Source organism: Schistosoma mansoni, chromosome 4 (genome assembly GCF_000237925.1).
Source record: "Schistosoma mansoni strain Puerto Rico chromosome 4, complete genome".
Classification (NCBI taxonomy): domain Eukaryota; kingdom Metazoa; phylum Platyhelminthes; class Trematoda; order Strigeidida; family Schistosomatidae; genus Schistosoma; species Schistosoma mansoni.
Genome location: NC_031498.1, coordinates 16,786,145 through 16,803,612, shown reverse-complemented (window position 1 = coordinate 16,803,612; position 17,468 = coordinate 16,786,145). Strand labels below are relative to the sequence as shown.

Here is a 17,468-nt window from a genome sequence, read left to right as displayed (position 1 = left end):
TCAATTAATCAATAATGAATTTTGTTCATTGATAGAAGTTGATACATTTGAATTATCTTCAAGACTATGTTCTTCAACTTGATGATGAAGTACTGTCATTTCATCGGTAAATTCCTATAGGATAAATTTAGATGGATCATTTAAGTATGGTAACATATGAACAATATGAACAATAAAGGGGCGGACTTGCATGCATATAGCAAACAATTCACGTTGAACCTAGCACACAACAATACTGTCATGCACTGTCCCATCGTCCTCGGCAGATCAGGCAACCTGAAAGTCACGAGAACACCATCAGGGCATACGACAGGCTAGGTACTCCAAGTATGGTAATAGTAATAATAATAATAGTACTGATAATCATATTCATAATGATTCCATGGTGGTGTAGCTTCAATTGACTCATGATCTTAACTATATAAAATTACTAAAATATCCACAAAACCTCCTTGTGATAAATATCAGACAGTTGTCTTATCTTAATATAAGAGTATACATCAGTGTGCATTTATGATTACGTAGATGATTCAGTCAGTCAGTTAGTCAGTCAGCCAGTCACAACGTAGAACTTTGTACGTACGTACATCAGTTCGAGTTGCCATACCACATTAGCACAGAGATGCAGTTGTCAGTTTAAATCCCATAGTGGTAGGCATAGATGATTGTAATAATAACAATAAAACTGAACTATTGAACGAATGATCTACATTTTAAACTATATCTAATTTACTGGAAATCACACAACAATAATTCAACGCCTGAATGTCACGTTAGCAAAGAGATATTTCAGATATATTTGATGAGAATTAGTCACTAAATGGTAACACTGATATCGAGAATTGAATGAGAAATTTCATTTTTAAATAAACATAATATTGTGGTGGTTGGAGGCCATCAATAGGAAACGCTGAACCTAGGTGTCGTGCTACTTGGCACTCGTCAATATGGTGTACCTTTAGTCTTGAGACAAATAATGCCCCCTGACGGATTCGATCCTGTGTCATCCAGCTTCACAGTCAGAGACGTTACAACTGGGTTACCTGGGCTGTGAATGAGATGTATTAACAATTGATTGGTCACTGCGTGGTGATCAGAAGAGGTATCTTTGTTGAATCAATGTTTATTTTTTTTTAAGTTGAAATGACAGCAAACCAGAAGCTATTGTATGGATGAATTCTGATTGCATCACTAGACACAGTTTCTAAGGTTTTTCTTTCCTTTTCCAATGTGTAAAATTGGTATATCATGGATAGATTTTCATACATTTTAAATAAAGCGCAATATGATTCATTTCTTTCCCAATAAACCAGTGAAAAAAATGATCCATGAACTTAAAACCTCATGAGGATATTGCAAACAAGACTTTCAACAACAATGTGGGTTGGTTGAAGTTAGACATTAACACCATTGGATATCGGTTCATTGGTCTAGAGGTTAAACGTTCGAGTGCGAGACCGATAGTTCTTGGGTTCGATTCCCGAGTGCGGGATCGTGAATGCGCACTACTGGAGAGTCCCATACTAGGACTAAACAGCCGTCTAATGCTTACACTATTTCCATGGTGGCTTGATTTTATTTGGCTCATGAACTTAACTATAAAAAAACAATGTAACAGTTTAATGAGAGAAGAAAATGTCTACCTGTTTTATTGAAGGTATTCTATACTTATCAAGTTAGTAACCATTAAACGTAAACTGTTCATTAGAATGAATTTTTCTATACCTTGTAATCAACTCCTATTAAGATTTAGTGTTGTATCCCGTAGAGAATTAGGAATGGTAACTTTTGAGAATCATTTATGGACCAATACGATACGCATATTTCCTATTGTATAATTGTAGGGTAACTCAACTATTCATATTCATGTTGGTCTTATTGTAAGCTTTATTTTGACCCATAGACAATTATTATACGATATGCCGTTCGTGAGGTATCCTCAATCTATTATTTACTATTCCCCACATTCACAGACACATTTGGCCGAATCTTGTACAAATGTTATTACAATTGATTGATTACTGGGTGGTGATCAATGTCATGCATGTCAAGTCCGTCTTAGTGCTGACCGAATGCTATCGATCAAGTTGCAATGTGGCCACCAGTCTAGGTGGCTCGATACTGCGTGCACTATGTTGAGATAAGATGGTGGTTGGAGGAGGTCAACAGGAAACTCTGGACCCGGGTTTCGGGCTGCTTGGCACTCGTCAGCAAGGTGTGCCTGTAATCTTGAGGGAACTGGTGCTCCCTGACGGACTCGATCCCATGTCACCCGGCTTTACAGTCAGAGACGTTACCACTGAGCTATTCGGCTCACGAACGACCTCCTGTAGGACTGAGATGTAATCACAATTGATTGATCACCGGGTGGTGATCAATGTCAAGCTTGTTAAATGTCATTTTCTATTTAATGGTACGATGTGGTCAGTTTGATTTGTATATAAACTTAGTATGTTTGAAATATAATGATTCATATTGCAGAGGCTGTTATTGGTGTTCTGGGCTTAACTATCTGGGCTAGGTAGATAGCAGGACCGATAAGCACTCTAGACTGTTCGTACAAGTTTCGTATATGTCACTGGGCCGATCAATAAATCACTGAACTCCAATTGACGATCTTATCACGTTTTTCATTAAGAAGGCATCCAGGCAGGTCATAAGATACTAACAATTACCAGCTCTAAATATAACATTTAAATTAAAGGAGGATATAATAGTTTCAACTTATCTCTTTGTTTTCATAGTTGAAATCATGAATCACTTGAAGCTAGACCACCATGGAAAACCTGCACGTACTGGACGGCCGTTTCGTCCTATTGTAAGACTCCTCAGCTTCAATGGACTCATGATTTCAACTATGAAAATATTGAAATCTCCACAAAACCCCTTCTAACTATCTCTTTATATAAATACAATCATATAAGTCATTCTATTGGCTTAATTGAAAAAAATGCCCCCAAATGCCCTGGTACGGCCGAAAGTGGGGAAAGTCCTCCCTCCCGTTCCAAATGCTCTCATATGGCCACGCGTATATAGCCTCTGTCAGGGAAGTTCTACTTAGTGCCTTCTCATGGCATTAATGTTGTTTACGAAATTGAGAGGATGAAAAGCGAATGTCCGACACTTTAACCGGGTTGGTGGACACAGTAAGTCAACCTAGGGGAGTTGGAAAACCCTGATTCCAAACCAATAGTCCACATGGGCTCCAGTATCCTGAAGGAACAAATGGCGTGTGAATCAATCGTTGGTCACTGGCTACCATGGAAATACATCTTCTCACGATGCTCCACTGCCTTGTGGGTGAGACATTTATGTCAAAGGCTCGGGGTGTGACCCCCTAAGAAAACCACCTGCTTCAGTCTGGGCACCTGGGCAGTATCACAGTCCTCACACAAATCAAATGAGATTTGTGCGGCGCATATGTATTCTGTGCCCCTTTGTACCAATATTTATGTGTTGAAATAAAATAAAACCAAAAATTGAGATATATGATAGAATGATTGATAACTTACTTTCAAACAAAGATGACATATTTTTGATGCTTTATAACTATCCATATTTGATGCCATTTCATGTGGTAAAAGTCCAAGAACAGGATGTGAATTTAATAAAAGTACACAATTTGATGTTTGTTGAAATTCTGTTTGATTTTCATTGTTCAATAAAGTGAACTCTTTACTTTTAATGCTGTTTGATGTTACCATATCGACTATTTTATGGGTCAATTCTGATGTTTCACAAGTTCCTTGATACTGTAATAATAAATAGGAATATTGATTTAAGGATAGATTTATATTATTCATTATTCAAGAAGGATATGAATTTTTAGAATTGATTGATCCATGGATAGTGATCAGTATCATGTATGTCAGTTCCTTCTTAGTGTAAATTGAATCGTATCGACCAAGTTGCAATATGGTCAGTAGTCTAGATGACTCGACATTGTGTGATTGGGGGGTAGTTAACAGGGTTTCCTGTTGACTACACCCAACCAATATGTTATCTTAATGATATAGACTGTTGTGAAACTAATGTTTTCAGAGGTAATCAGAATTATTCAAGAGAGTAAGATGTATAAAACATCTATATGATCCTTGGAGTTATGGAAGCTTGGTTCATCAACTTATTATAATCAATGATAACTTGTTTATATCTAAAGTTACATATCGAATTCAGTGCTACATAATTAGATTTTACTTACTAGGATTGGTAAGATACATTTCGTAGATAATGATGTTGTTTACATAATTACTGGCAACAAAAAAATAGAAAACGTCTTAACATATGCTCACTAGTAACTAGCTTCGTGAGGAAAGTCTCGGAGTTCTAGTGAGAAACCGTGACCATTGAAGTTAATCCATGTCAGTTAGAGACAGGTATCTACCTTAGTACAATGGAAGTTGGTCACGAAATTTTGTGTAATGGTTGAGGTTAGACATTACCAACTTTGGATGCGTTCATGAGCGCGACCGAAGGAGTTGGGTTCGAATCCCGAGTACGGAATCGTGAATGAGCACTGTTGATGCATCCCAGAATAGGACTAAATGACCTTCTAGGTTTTCAATGCTGATCTAACATCAATCGGTTCATAATCTCAATCAAAAACTTTATAATCTCCACAACCCTATACTGATAATTATCTGATTACTTTGCTTACTGCTTAAATTTATCATATCTAAAAATAACTCTTTGAGAATACATCTTTATATAGTTAAGATCATGAGTCAATTGAAGCTAGACCACCATGGAAAACCTGGAAGCATTGGACGGCCGTTTCGTTCTGGGTTCGAATCTCGCTAGGTGGGATCGTGGATGAGCACTGCTAAGGAGTCCTACAATAGGATAAATTGTCCTTCCAGTGCTTCCAGATTTTTCATGGTGATCTAGCTTCAATTGACTAATGATTTCAACTATATTAAATTACTAAAATCACCATAAAACCCTCTTCTGACAATACACCTTTAGATTGATAAATTTCATGATATTCTAGCGAATTTGAATCTACTTTTTTAGCTATCTCTTAAAGTATCTGTGAGGATGGTCCACAGGTGAAGTCGAGGAAGCTCTAAGAAGCCCAGAAGGAGCAGGACATATTCCATCCAATCAGCTTTGGGAAGAATATACTAGAATCACTACGTGTAGCCTCCCTATTGTACAATGCTGATAACTCCCTGTGTGCGGATTGGATAACTATAATGATAATTTCATTTCTACTGTTTGGAATAACATTCCTTCTACTTGTCCTCCATCTTCTGATTTGTGACTTGGGAGGGTTCCAGCGTTCTAGTGCTCAAGTATTACGCGACAGACTAAGAAATCTATGTTCGAGATATAACAGTATCATAAGTATGATATTAACTTACATGTAATGATGACAAGGAGGGAATAGATGATAACGACGATACTGTTGAAGGTGTATCGAATGGTCCCACAGATTCTTTAGTGTTTAATATCATATTCATATCTTCATTCATACATTTCAAATATTTATTTAATATTCCATCTATATCTAATTGTTTCCAATGAATAGACCATAAATTAGGCCATAGTAACATACTAAGAAAATGAATTATAGATTGCAATTGATAAGTATAATTTTGATCGAATTTATTTATACTACTACTTTCATTTATAAGTAGTTGATGATTAGAGATTTGGTTCAATTTAGCATCATCTCTATTTGAATTCATTAGATTACAATCATTTTGAATAAGTAAGTTGGAATGATCTGGATATTCATGTAATGATGGGTTATTGTTAGTGTACGTTATTAGATCAGTAGTTTGTTCTTTCAGTACTGTTGTGTTCTTGGTACTTATATCAGGTAATTGAATGTTTGTGTATGGTGAACTATTTGAGTGTTGGTATTTACATGAGGTATTATCATTTTCATTGTATGAATCTAATTTGGTTGTATCATTATCATGATTAGTAATAGTACTACTAGTACTACTAGTACTACTACTGTTTAAGCTATTAATAGTATCATTATCCTGAATAACTGATTTTGTTGTTATAATATGATGATATAGAATATGTACAAGACATTGAATTTGATCAGAAAAGATTTCTTCACATCCATTACAATGATAATTAGTTACAATATGTTTATTTTGTAAATGAGTCTGAAGGTTTAAAAGAAAAAAAATATAAAAACACATCAGATATTTTATATAGTTAAGATCATGAGTCAATTCAAGCTAGACCACCATGGAAAACTTGGAAGCACTGCTTTAAGGCCGTTTCGTCCTATTGTGGGATTTCTCAGCGGTGATCATCCACGATTCCGCCTAGCCAGATTCGAACCCAGGACCTACCAGTCTCTCGCCAGAGCATCTAACCGATAGACCACTGAGCTGGCATCCAACGGTGTTAATGTCTAACTTCAACCAATCCACGAAATTGCGCGACCAACTTCCATTTTACTGAGGTAGATACCTGTCTCTACCTGACATGGATTAGCTCCACTGGCCACGACTTCTCACTAGAACTCCAGGATGCACCTCATGGAGCCAGTCACTGGTGAGCATATGATCATTATCACAAAGGGGTTTTTTGTGGGGATTTTAGTAATTTTATATAGTTAAGATCTTAACTATATAAAATTACTAAAATCTCCACAAAAAACCTCCTTTGTGATACATCAGATATTTATTTGATCTAATTGAGAAACGAAGTTAAGTTATTCAGTGACTGGTTCCAAGAGGTAGTTTTTGGAGTTCTAGTGAGAAGCAGTAACCAGTGGAGTACAACCAGGTCTGTTTTGAGATAGTAACTCACTGAAGACAATGGTGGACGATGGTGCTATTTCGTGGATTGATAGAAGTTAGACAGTGACACCGTTGGATACCGTCTAAGTGGTTCTAGAGGTTAAGCGTTCGCGCGCGAGACTGATAGGTCCTGAGTTCGAATCTCTCGAGGTGGGATCGTGTATGCGCACTGCTGAGGAGTCCACAATAGGGCGAAACGGCCTTAAAGCAATGCTCCCAGGTTTTCCATGGTGCTCTAGCTTCAATTGACTCATCATTTCAACTATAAAATATTCAGAATTTAGTAGTTTAGCATTTATTGAAGTGGATTTTCAACAGTCATCTGAAAAAATATCATTAACGAGAAATTATTACAAATAACATTATGATGTATAATGGTTAATAGGATGTAGCCTTTAGACAGTCCTGAACCAAGGTTTTGTGCACGATGACAAAGTGAAATCAGAGAACTTCTACCCGAAGTTTGTTCTGATGATGTCGTTCAGAAGGACAATGAAAGCTCCACGACCAAACCATCCAGCTCAGAGAACAAAACTCCATCAGAGAATTATATAGATGACCGTTAACTTCAAATATTTTGCTTGGATTCGAAATCTAACTAGACTGATATTGATAGGATGAATGTTCTTGAATTAATTCAGTCTACCCGACTAAGTTTGTTAATCGTTTGAAAATTTAGTGGAATGTTATCAAATGGGCAACTAGAAGCTGAAGAAGACAGACAAAATAGCATTTTCATTCAAATCTACATATTACCTTCAAAATTTGGGGGAAAAGTTAGATGTAAGATGTTAACTTTATGGTCATTCTTACATAAAAAATTTACAATTGATTAATCACTGGGTGGTGATCAATGTCATGTGTGTCAAGTCCTTCTCAGTGCATATCAAATACTATCGACCAAGTGGCAATGTGGCTACTAGTCTAGGTGACTCGACACTGTGTGTACTATGTTGAGGTAAGACGGTGGTTGAAGATAGTGAACAGGAAACCATGGACATAGGTTTCGTGCAATTTGGCTCTGTTAAGCATGGTGTACTTGTAATCTTGAGGAAATTGATACTTCCTGACGGACTCGATCCTATGTCACCCTGCTTCACAGTCAGAGATGTTACCACTGGGCTACCTGAGCTGCGACTGACCTGCTGTAGGTCTGAGATGTATTTACAATTGACTGACTGTGAAGCTGCGTGACACGGGATCGAATACACCAGGAAGCATCAGTTTCCTCAAGATTACAGGTACACCATGCTGACCAGAGCCAAGTTGCACGAAACCTATGTCCATGGTTTCCTGTTGACTACCTCCAACCATTATCTTATCTGAATATAAATAATCTCATTTGTTGATTCTAGTATTGAAACATTTTAGTAACAATATCTTCGTTTAATGGTACAATTTATAGAATTCGTTTGAAATCGTCTTTTTTCTCTTGATATAAGATATGAAACTAGCGTTCATCAATCCAACTATCGATATTTTAACTGAAACCTTCTCCAAGTTAATAAAGTACAATAGTAACAACACTTAGCTGTCAAGTCTTAACAGAATAAAACACCCTTTCACGATTCTATTGCTAGCTACTGTGTAAAGTGTCATCAATATGTAAGTACAAGTAAAAATATATAGTACGCAATAAAATGCTCTCATTTTAAAGTGGTGAGTACAGATTTTAAGCCTCCGTGTGAGTATCCATATTGGTGTAATGTAAAATATGATGGACCAGGCTTAAGTCAATTGAGCAACATGTTGTAGTGAACAAGAACACACAAGTGGAGACAATCGAATGTGTTTGAATGCAAAATTACAGAACATCTTAGTAAAATCTGAGAACCATATGGTAAATACTACATTTAAAAAATGTCAATCAGTTGTCTCAGATTTCATTATTCTTTCGTTTCAACACTCATCATTCTCTGTTCTTGTTTTCTTCTCTTTGGGCCCCCAAAAGCCTTGGTACGGCTGAGAGTAGGGAAGGCCCGCCCACTCGGAATGCTCTTACACGACCACGCGTATATAGCCTCTACCAGGGAAATCCTACTCACTACCTCCTCGTGACATTACTGTTGTTTACGAAATTGAGAGGATGAAAAGCGAATGTCTGGTGCTTTAACCGGGTTGGTGGACACAGTAAGTCCTCCTAGAGGAGTTGGAAAACCCTGATTCAAAACCAATGGTGCACATGGGCTACAGTATCCTGAGGGAATAAATGGCGTATGAACCTATCGTCGGCCACTAATTACCATGGGAATGCATCTCCTCACGATGCTTCACTACTTCGTGGATTAGACTTTTAGGTCAAAGGTTTAGGGAGTGGCCCCCTAAGAAAACCATAGCCCTCATACAAATCAAATGAGATTTGTGTGGAGCATATATATCTGGTGCCCTCTTTGTACCAATATGTCCAAATAAATAAATAAATAATGTTTTCTTTAATCTTCCTAACCTTCTACTTCCATACATATCACTTTCTATGAATGATACATACTACTTATATCTATCAATATCAGTAGCATACATTATCACATTAAATCTTTTTTAGTATCGGTTATTTTGTTAAGTCCCATATACTTTATTCTAGCTTCTGGCCAAGCCAATTCACCTATACATTATGAGTCATATTTTGATCTTGTCAATTATTCACTTATTAATCCTGACCATTTTGTATGAGCGTAGTTGTGTGTACCCTTCTTATCCTATTTACCATATGTCTGTCATTCAGTTTTGTCTGACTAAATATTAACGAACGCTTGATTAAAATGAGTTGGCTTCCTCGCCATCTTCAATACGCATTATCTTTCGCTTCACTCTCTCGAGTAGTTGGCTTCCTTGCCATCTCCAATACGCATTATCTTTCGCTTCACTCTCGAGTTGGCTTCCTCACCATCTCCAATACGTATTATCTTTCGCTTCACTCTCTCGAGTAGTTGGCTTACCAGCTATCTCCAATACGCGTGTCATGTGTCATGTTTCGCTTACTAACATTTGCTCATATGCTTACATCATTCTGACCTTCATTATTTGTCAATAAAAATGTAGTTGCCATTACTCTTCACCTTCTGATGTTATTATACATCGTTAAGATTTGTATTATAACGTTTATCAAGGTGAATAATTTATGAAGCACGGTACTACACTTTATTATCTTTTATTAAATCAATAAAAAAAGAAAAAAAAGAAAGAAAAAGAAGAAAAAAGAAAGAAAAAAAGATGGGGGGGGATACATACCATTAATTCTGTAAATTGATCCATATTCAATAGATGATTACATATATTACATAATAATTGATTATGTTTATTATTTTTATTATTATTGAATATTTTTTGATTTATAATTGAAATAAATTCATTCAATAATTGATTAGATAATTTAGATTGATTTAAGTGTAAGGACATATGTTGTACAAATATATTGAAATTCATTGTTTCCATATGACATATTGAACAAATTAATATATTTGAATCAATAGATGAATAGGATAAGTGTTGTTGCTGGGGGTAGGGGTGGTGTTTCTGGGGTTGGGGGTCGGGGTGTTGTTTTTGTTGTTGCTGGGGGTGGTGGGGGTGTTGTTGTTGAGGATGATTATTTTTCAATTTTTGTTTAGATAAATATGATTTAGATTTATAAAATTTTTTAAATTTTTCATGTTTTATTTTAAATTTTTTTGTTTTATTTAATTTATTATAAAGACGTAAATCTAATGGTATATTTAGTTCTGAATGAATAGTAGGGATTTCATTAATCTTATGTAAATCATACATTCTTCTTTGTTTCCCCCCTTTTAATAAAAGAAAAAGAAAAACGAAATTAGACAATGATATATATATGGATTTGATATGCTGAAGATTTTGTGAGGATGTCGGCACAAGATCATAGATACGTTAATATACAATGCAGTAAGAATAATTTATTAACTAAGAATCATTTTGTTATATCTTGTGGCCGAGTGGATGCCTAGTTAATGTGTGACTTGATGAGACTGACAATCAGGGAGTACCGAATTATCGATTGGGATAGTAACACACGAAAACCGTACGAGCAGTCTTGAGTACTTATCAGTCCTGCTATCTGCCTAGCCCAGCCAGTTAAGTCCAAAACACCAATAACAGCCTCTGCGGTATGAATCATTATTCACAAACATACTGGGTTTATATACCAACCAGACAGACCATATCGTACCATAAAATAGAAAATAACGTTTGTACAAGACTTGGCCAAATGTAGCTGTGAATAGGGGGGAAAAGTAATCAATAAACTGATGATAACTCAAGAATCGTATAATAATAGTTCAAAGGTCAAAATAAAGCTAATGATAAGAGGAACACGAATATGATTAGGTTAATTACTTAACAATTATACAATAGGAAATATACATATTACATAGGTCCACTAATAGTCCTCATAAGTTACCATTCACAATTCTCTTCGGGATACAACACATTTGGATTAGCTAATGCTTCTGAAAAGAAATAAGGATTTCATCTTAAGTAAACCTGATAAAGGAGCTGGTGTAGTACTACTTGACCTCCAAGAATGTTTGGATAAAATGTGGTTAATCAAATATATATTATTTGTATTCATTAATTTATTCGTTCATTTACTTTTCCTTCTTAGGAGGATTAAATGATATAGCTATGAAGGTCAACGTTCCACAGGCTCGACATTTTGATGGAGATTGTGACATAGACTGCAAAAGAGAAGAAAGTAACACGGCGAGTACAACGATCGCAAAAAGGTGAGACGAATTCGGTGTGTGCTACTGATGTCGACAGATATAAGTAGTATGTATTGTCAATAGAAAGTGAAATACCTGATGGCAGAAGGGTAAGAATATCGAAGGAAAGCGAATGAGAACAAAGAATGATTACTGTAAAATGAAGGAACAGTGAAGTCTGAAACAATTGATTAACATCTTGTAAATGAAGTATTTACTGTATGGTTCTCAGATTTTACTAAGATGTTACGTAATTTTTTATTCGAATACATTCGATAGTCCCCTCTTACATTTTCCTTCAGTACAATATTTCCAAATATTAAATTCAGTGCTATGTGAATGATTCGCTAATTAGGCAGGTTTAGATTCTCATGAAAACATAGATTCCGTGAAGAGTATAAGTATACTTTGCTAAAATATAGATGTAATCAAGGTACTTGGATCTAAAGTATTAGTTTAATGTACTACTATGTGTTACCGGAGTCAGATTTTATTACTTTATGTATGAAGTACTCAGTACAAGTTATCGAAAGTCATGGGCTCGATTCATGTCAGAGCTATTAGTAGATATAAATGTTAAATCCTCTACTGGTATGAAATGATTGCCGAATTCTACATTTCTTACTACTAAATGATATGATGCAAATGATAACAGTACATAGTTGCACCGAGTCAGTTAGATGAGAGTGATGATAGAAAGAGTATGGAATAACTGATGAACCAACAATCCATTACGATATCAATTAGGTGAACTAATTAAAATACATGGTTCTCGTATCTTATCATTGAAAGACTGACTCTATTAGACAGGAACGTTAATGGAAATGATATCAGGCAAATTAAAAGTCAAGGAATTAGAAGGACTCGAATAACAAGTTTAAGATGAACAGAGTATTTAAATGCCAAAAATGGATATAAAATGACAGTAATACTTATGAAAGAAGACAAACTTAAAAACATACATCTATCTACAAAGATTAGATTTTACTTTATAGATGAATAAATTATAAAACAGCATTATAACTTCAAAATAAGCAAAGATGGATAATGGCTAGTAGTAGAATCAAGTTTGACAAGCGTCTCGTCCTATTTCGGACTCATCAACTGGATGTATCTGCATTCTAAAGTTGATGTTGGCGTAGGTGTATACACTCTTTATCTTCCCTTAAACCTTGAGATTAAAATTGCTTCATATCTGTCTTTCTTCCTATACTATATCCTTATATACAACCTTTCTTTTATATATTACCACCACTAAATTAACTATTTCTATGAATTCGGTGTTCATCTTGTTGTGATGATGAGGTATGGCAACTTGGACCGATGAATATTTGTGCCTGGTTCTACGTTGTAGCTGACTGACTAAAGTTGATGTTCATTCTAGGAAGATACAAGTAAACAATATTAAGTGAATTTAAAGCCTAAAAGTAACAGTTTCTAAACCAAAGGGAAGGTTATAGATTCACAGTCCTTAAAGAACTGAAAATCAGAACGGTCTAATAATCCAATACTCATTGAATAATTTCTAGGAATTCATAGATCTATATAGACTATTTTATATTGATACCAATGTTTATTCAGTCAAGGGATTACTAGCAAAAATATTTATTGTAAGCAAAGATGGATAGTGGCTAGCAATAGAATCCAGGACGCGCATTTCGTCCTATTTGCGACTCTTCAGCCGGATGTACCTGCATCTCTGAGTTGATGTTCACTCTGGGACTCGAATCCAGTACCTTTCGCTTCAAACGCCATCGCGTTATCCACTCAGCTACTGAGTCCTGATAGCCACTTGTTTGTGCAATGGAGTGAAGTTTAAATCCAATTCATTGGATTTAAAAATATTTATTATTTGATCAAGTTGATATTAAATAAAGTAAATTTCATCAGAAATAAGTCAATAGTTCATCAATACAACTGAAGATTTTGTATTATTCTTAATACTGTTAACAATAATAAGAATAGTATCAATCAGTCAGCTCCAACGTAAGTTCAGGCACACATATCTGCATCGACCCAAGTTACCATAACCTCATTAGCACAACAAGATCAGCACCAAATACACAGAAGTAGTCACTTTGATAGTAGTACTATATCCTTATATACAATCTTTCTTTTATATATTATCACCACTAAATTAACTACTTCTATGAATCCGGTGTGTCATCTTGTTGTGCTAATGAGGTATGGCAACTTGGACCGATGCATATGTGTAGCAGACTGACTATATAAAAGAAAGATTGTATATAAGGATATAATACAGAAAAAAAGAAATAGTTCGTAGAAATAAATGTAGACAAAGAGTGCATAAACACCTACATCATTATGATCGATTCTAATCCATATCACCTATAGTCTCCAACCATTGATTACGATAGTCACTTGGACTCCAACCAAGTAATCTACATCTATCAACATGATTCAAACTAGAAGTGAGTGACTCCATGGACTGTATATCAGTCAAATCAATCATTTCTTATCGTGTATATTCATATCATCATCTTGGTCTAATCTACTTATCAAACATACACAATAACATTCATTTAGTATTGTTTGTTTGAATTGTTTGTTCACTCCACGGCACAAGCAAGTAGCTATCAGGATTCAGTGGCCGATTGGATAACGCGATGGTATTTGAAGCAAACGGTACTGGGTTCGAGTCCCAGAGTGAACATCAACTCTGAGATGCAGGTACATTCAGCTGACGAGTCCCAAAATAGAACGAAACGCACTTCAAACTGGATTCCACTGCTAGCCACTATCCATCTTTGCTTACTATACATAATAACATTTTTAAAAAAGGCTCAAAAATTACACTTTATTAACTATGGTTACAGTAAAAGAGAATGACTTACCTAAAATTTTGAAATGTTCTAATAAATTCTTAATCACTATGGTGTTTATTATTATTATTCAAATGATTAGATAAACTCAATTTAAGCAAAATCCTCATTTATGATTGGTTAATTTTGTAATAACCACTTAAATCTACCGTTATCATTGAGGGGGGGGTTGTATGTAGATGTTATATAGTTATATCTATATACATCTATATACATCAGTACACAACCATAGATACATTGAAGCATTCTAGAGAACATTTTAAATTGATCTGTTAGTCCCTTTAGTATCTATGTATATATGTATATGTATATTCATCTATTCTTTATAACTCCCTTGATACAACTGAATATATATATATATATATATATTTGAATGCACTACTATTTTCCCCAAACGAATTAGTCTCTTGGTATATATTCAATTTTTGTGGTAATATTCCTTAGGGAGTTGAAAAAGGTTTTGTGGGTTACCTTTCTCTCTTCAAATAATTCTCCTTAGGGAATTACTATGCACTCACTTATAGATGTATAGATACACAATGAATACAACAACCTATATTGACATGAACTTGAAAATTTACAAACTTAGAGTGTTTAAATGAACCACATTTACCTTACTTCTTCTTCCACTTCATTCCTTTACACTCTTTCTTTCCCTTTAGTTTTATTTTATTTTGTCTGTGTGTGTGTGTATGAGGAAGATTTACCTATGAAGAAAAAAAGATTAAAAAAAAATTATCTTCATCTTTCCCTCCTCCCTCTCTCTCTCTCTTCAAAATGTAAAAAAAAAACTTAATTAAAGCAATGAAATTTCAGGTCAGTCATTTTTTTTTAATTTTTTTTTTGGAAAATGAAAAAAATTTAACATCCTCTTAGTAATAGATTTTTAAATTGAATAACTTCTTGATTGATCTTGACAACAAGGATTGAATGATCATCAGTTAGATGTTAATAGTCCAGTTAGTCAAAATCTAAATCATGTACATTGTTTTTGCTGTATATTGTCAGCCAGGAATCACGATATCTCTGGTTGGACCTTTTGTAACTTATACAACGGAAAGGTTGTACACTTGTTGAAATATCTAAATAGCAGGAATAGGTAACCGAGATGTTTAAGCAGGTCGTCATACCATATATAATTATAATTATTATAAGCTATTACGTAATCAAAATGAAAGATCAATAGATGTAAGTATTTATGTAAATATACGTTGGTGATTAGCTACACTATCATAAATTGTAAAAGTCAATTGTATAATAATATATATTCACATAGTTTTCACGATTTCAGCTCTTATTGAAGAGTAGATGAATATATAATATATATCAGTCAGTCAGCTACAACGTAAGATCAGACACACATATGTATCGGTCCAAGTTGCCATACCTCATCATCACAACAAGATGAACATCGAATTCATAGAAGTAGTTAGTTTAGTGACGGTAATATATAAAAGAAAGGTTGTATATAAGGATATATTATATGAAGAAAGACAGATATGAAGCAACTTCAATCTCAAGGTTTAAGGGAAGATAAAGAGTGTATACACTTACACCATTGTGATCGATTCTGAGTCATGTCACCTAGAGTCTCCAACCATTGGTTACGATAGTCACATGGACCCCAACCAGGTAGTCTGCATCTACCAACATGGCTCAGACTAGAAGTGAGTGACTTCAAGCACTGATGCCATGTTTTGGTTTGACCGCCCCTAACTCTCTTCCTAACCATCTAATATACTAGTCAGCATAGTGCGTCGTGGTAATCGATTTCAGGGCATACGTAACACGTGGCCCCACCATCTTAGTCGATCACTTATTATCACCTCATCAACTGATTTACCATCGTTCCCTAATACTCTGTGTCTAACCCCAATCTTACTTACCTGGTGATCCCAGCAGATGCGAGCAATATTTCTAAGGCATCTGTGGTCAAATACTAGTAACCTACGAGTATCTTCTACTCTTAATGGCCATGTTTTGCAGCCGTAAAGTAGAACAGAGCGAACTGCTACGCAGTATACTCGTCCCTTAATCGATAGACAGATATCTCGTCTTCTCCATAGGTGACGTAAGTTGGCAAAAGCCAAACGAGCTTTTTGAATCCGTGCTGAGATTTCGTCAGACACCAACCCATTAGGGCTGATCAGATTTCCAAGATAACTGAAGTTGTCCACGCGTTCGACTACTTCACTACGTATATCCTTGTCCTAGTCTAATCTTTATTCAAACAAACAAAACGGATGAAAAGATAGAGGGTTTACAAGCTTTATATTGGTTAAAACGCTTATCAAACATTCTAGTACTTGATATTACTTGTTACTTACTCCTGTTACTCCCGATGGAGCATAGGCCGCCGACCAGCATTCTCCAACCCAATCTGTCCTGGACCTTCCTTTCTAGTTCTATTCAATTCTTGTTCATTTTTCTCATGTCTGTCTCCATTTCTCTGCGTCATATGTTCTTTGGCCTTTAGGATTCTATGTGAGGGCTTGTCTTGTGATGCAGTTCGATGATTTCCTCAAAGTATGCCTTATTCACCTCCAGCTCTTCTTCCTGATTTCTTCCTCCACTGAAATATGGTTTGTTCTCTCCCACAGTAGAATGTTGCTGATATTGTCTGGCCAACGGATCCGAAGTATCTTGCGTAGACAACTGGTAATAAACACTTGTATCTTCTGGATGATGGCTTTCGTAGTTCTCCAAGTTTCCGCTCCATACAGTAGAACTGTCTTGACATTTGTATTGAACTTGACATTACTAAGATAATAACTTGTTTATATTTATATAATTCTGATCTTCTAATCAAATAAGTTAAGAATTTTCATAGTTGAAAGCGTGAGTCAATTGAAGCTAGATCACCATGGAAAACCTGGAAGCACTGAACGGCCGTTTCGTCCTATTGTTGGACTCCTCAGCAGTGCGCATCCACGATCCCACGATCCCGTCTATTGTGAGATATCAACCCACTGAATACAATTGGTGGACGGTTGCTCAACTTCGTGGATTGGTTGAAGTTAGAAATTAACACCATCGGATGCCGGTCAGCTCAGTGGTCTACCGGTTAAGTGCTCTGGTGCGAGACTGGTAGGTGCTGGGTTCGAATCTCGCTCGCGAGTGCGGGATCGTGGATGCGCACT

The 17,468-nt window shown here is 35.6% G+C and overlaps 1 protein-coding gene and 2 non-coding genes across 3 annotated transcripts; 1 reads left to right on the top strand and 2 right to left on the bottom strand.

Moving 5' to 3' along the window:
* On the bottom strand, positions 1 to 10,532 carry Smp_171730 (hypothetical protein; the record flags this gene model as incomplete). The annotated part of the gene is made up of 4 exons (XM_018797001.1): positions 1 to 114; positions 3,513 to 3,752; positions 5,364 to 6,125; positions 9,999 to 10,532. The coding sequence occupies 4 exons, from the start codon at positions 10,530 to 10,532 to the stop codon at positions 1 to 3; spliced, it is 1,650 nt and encodes a 549-aa protein (XP_018652086.1).
* Positions 10,533 to 13,196: 2,664 nt separating this feature from the next.
* Smp_tRNA_01921_Gln_TTG.1.1 lies at positions 13,197 to 13,263 on the bottom strand. The gene has a single exon. It is a non-coding gene (tRNA).
* Positions 13,264 to 14,087: 824 nt separating this feature from the next.
* On the top strand, positions 14,088 to 14,159 carry Smp_tRNA_01145_Pseudo_TTG.1.1. The gene has a single exon. It is a non-coding gene (tRNA).
* Positions 14,160 to 17,468: the final 3,309 nt, after the last annotated feature.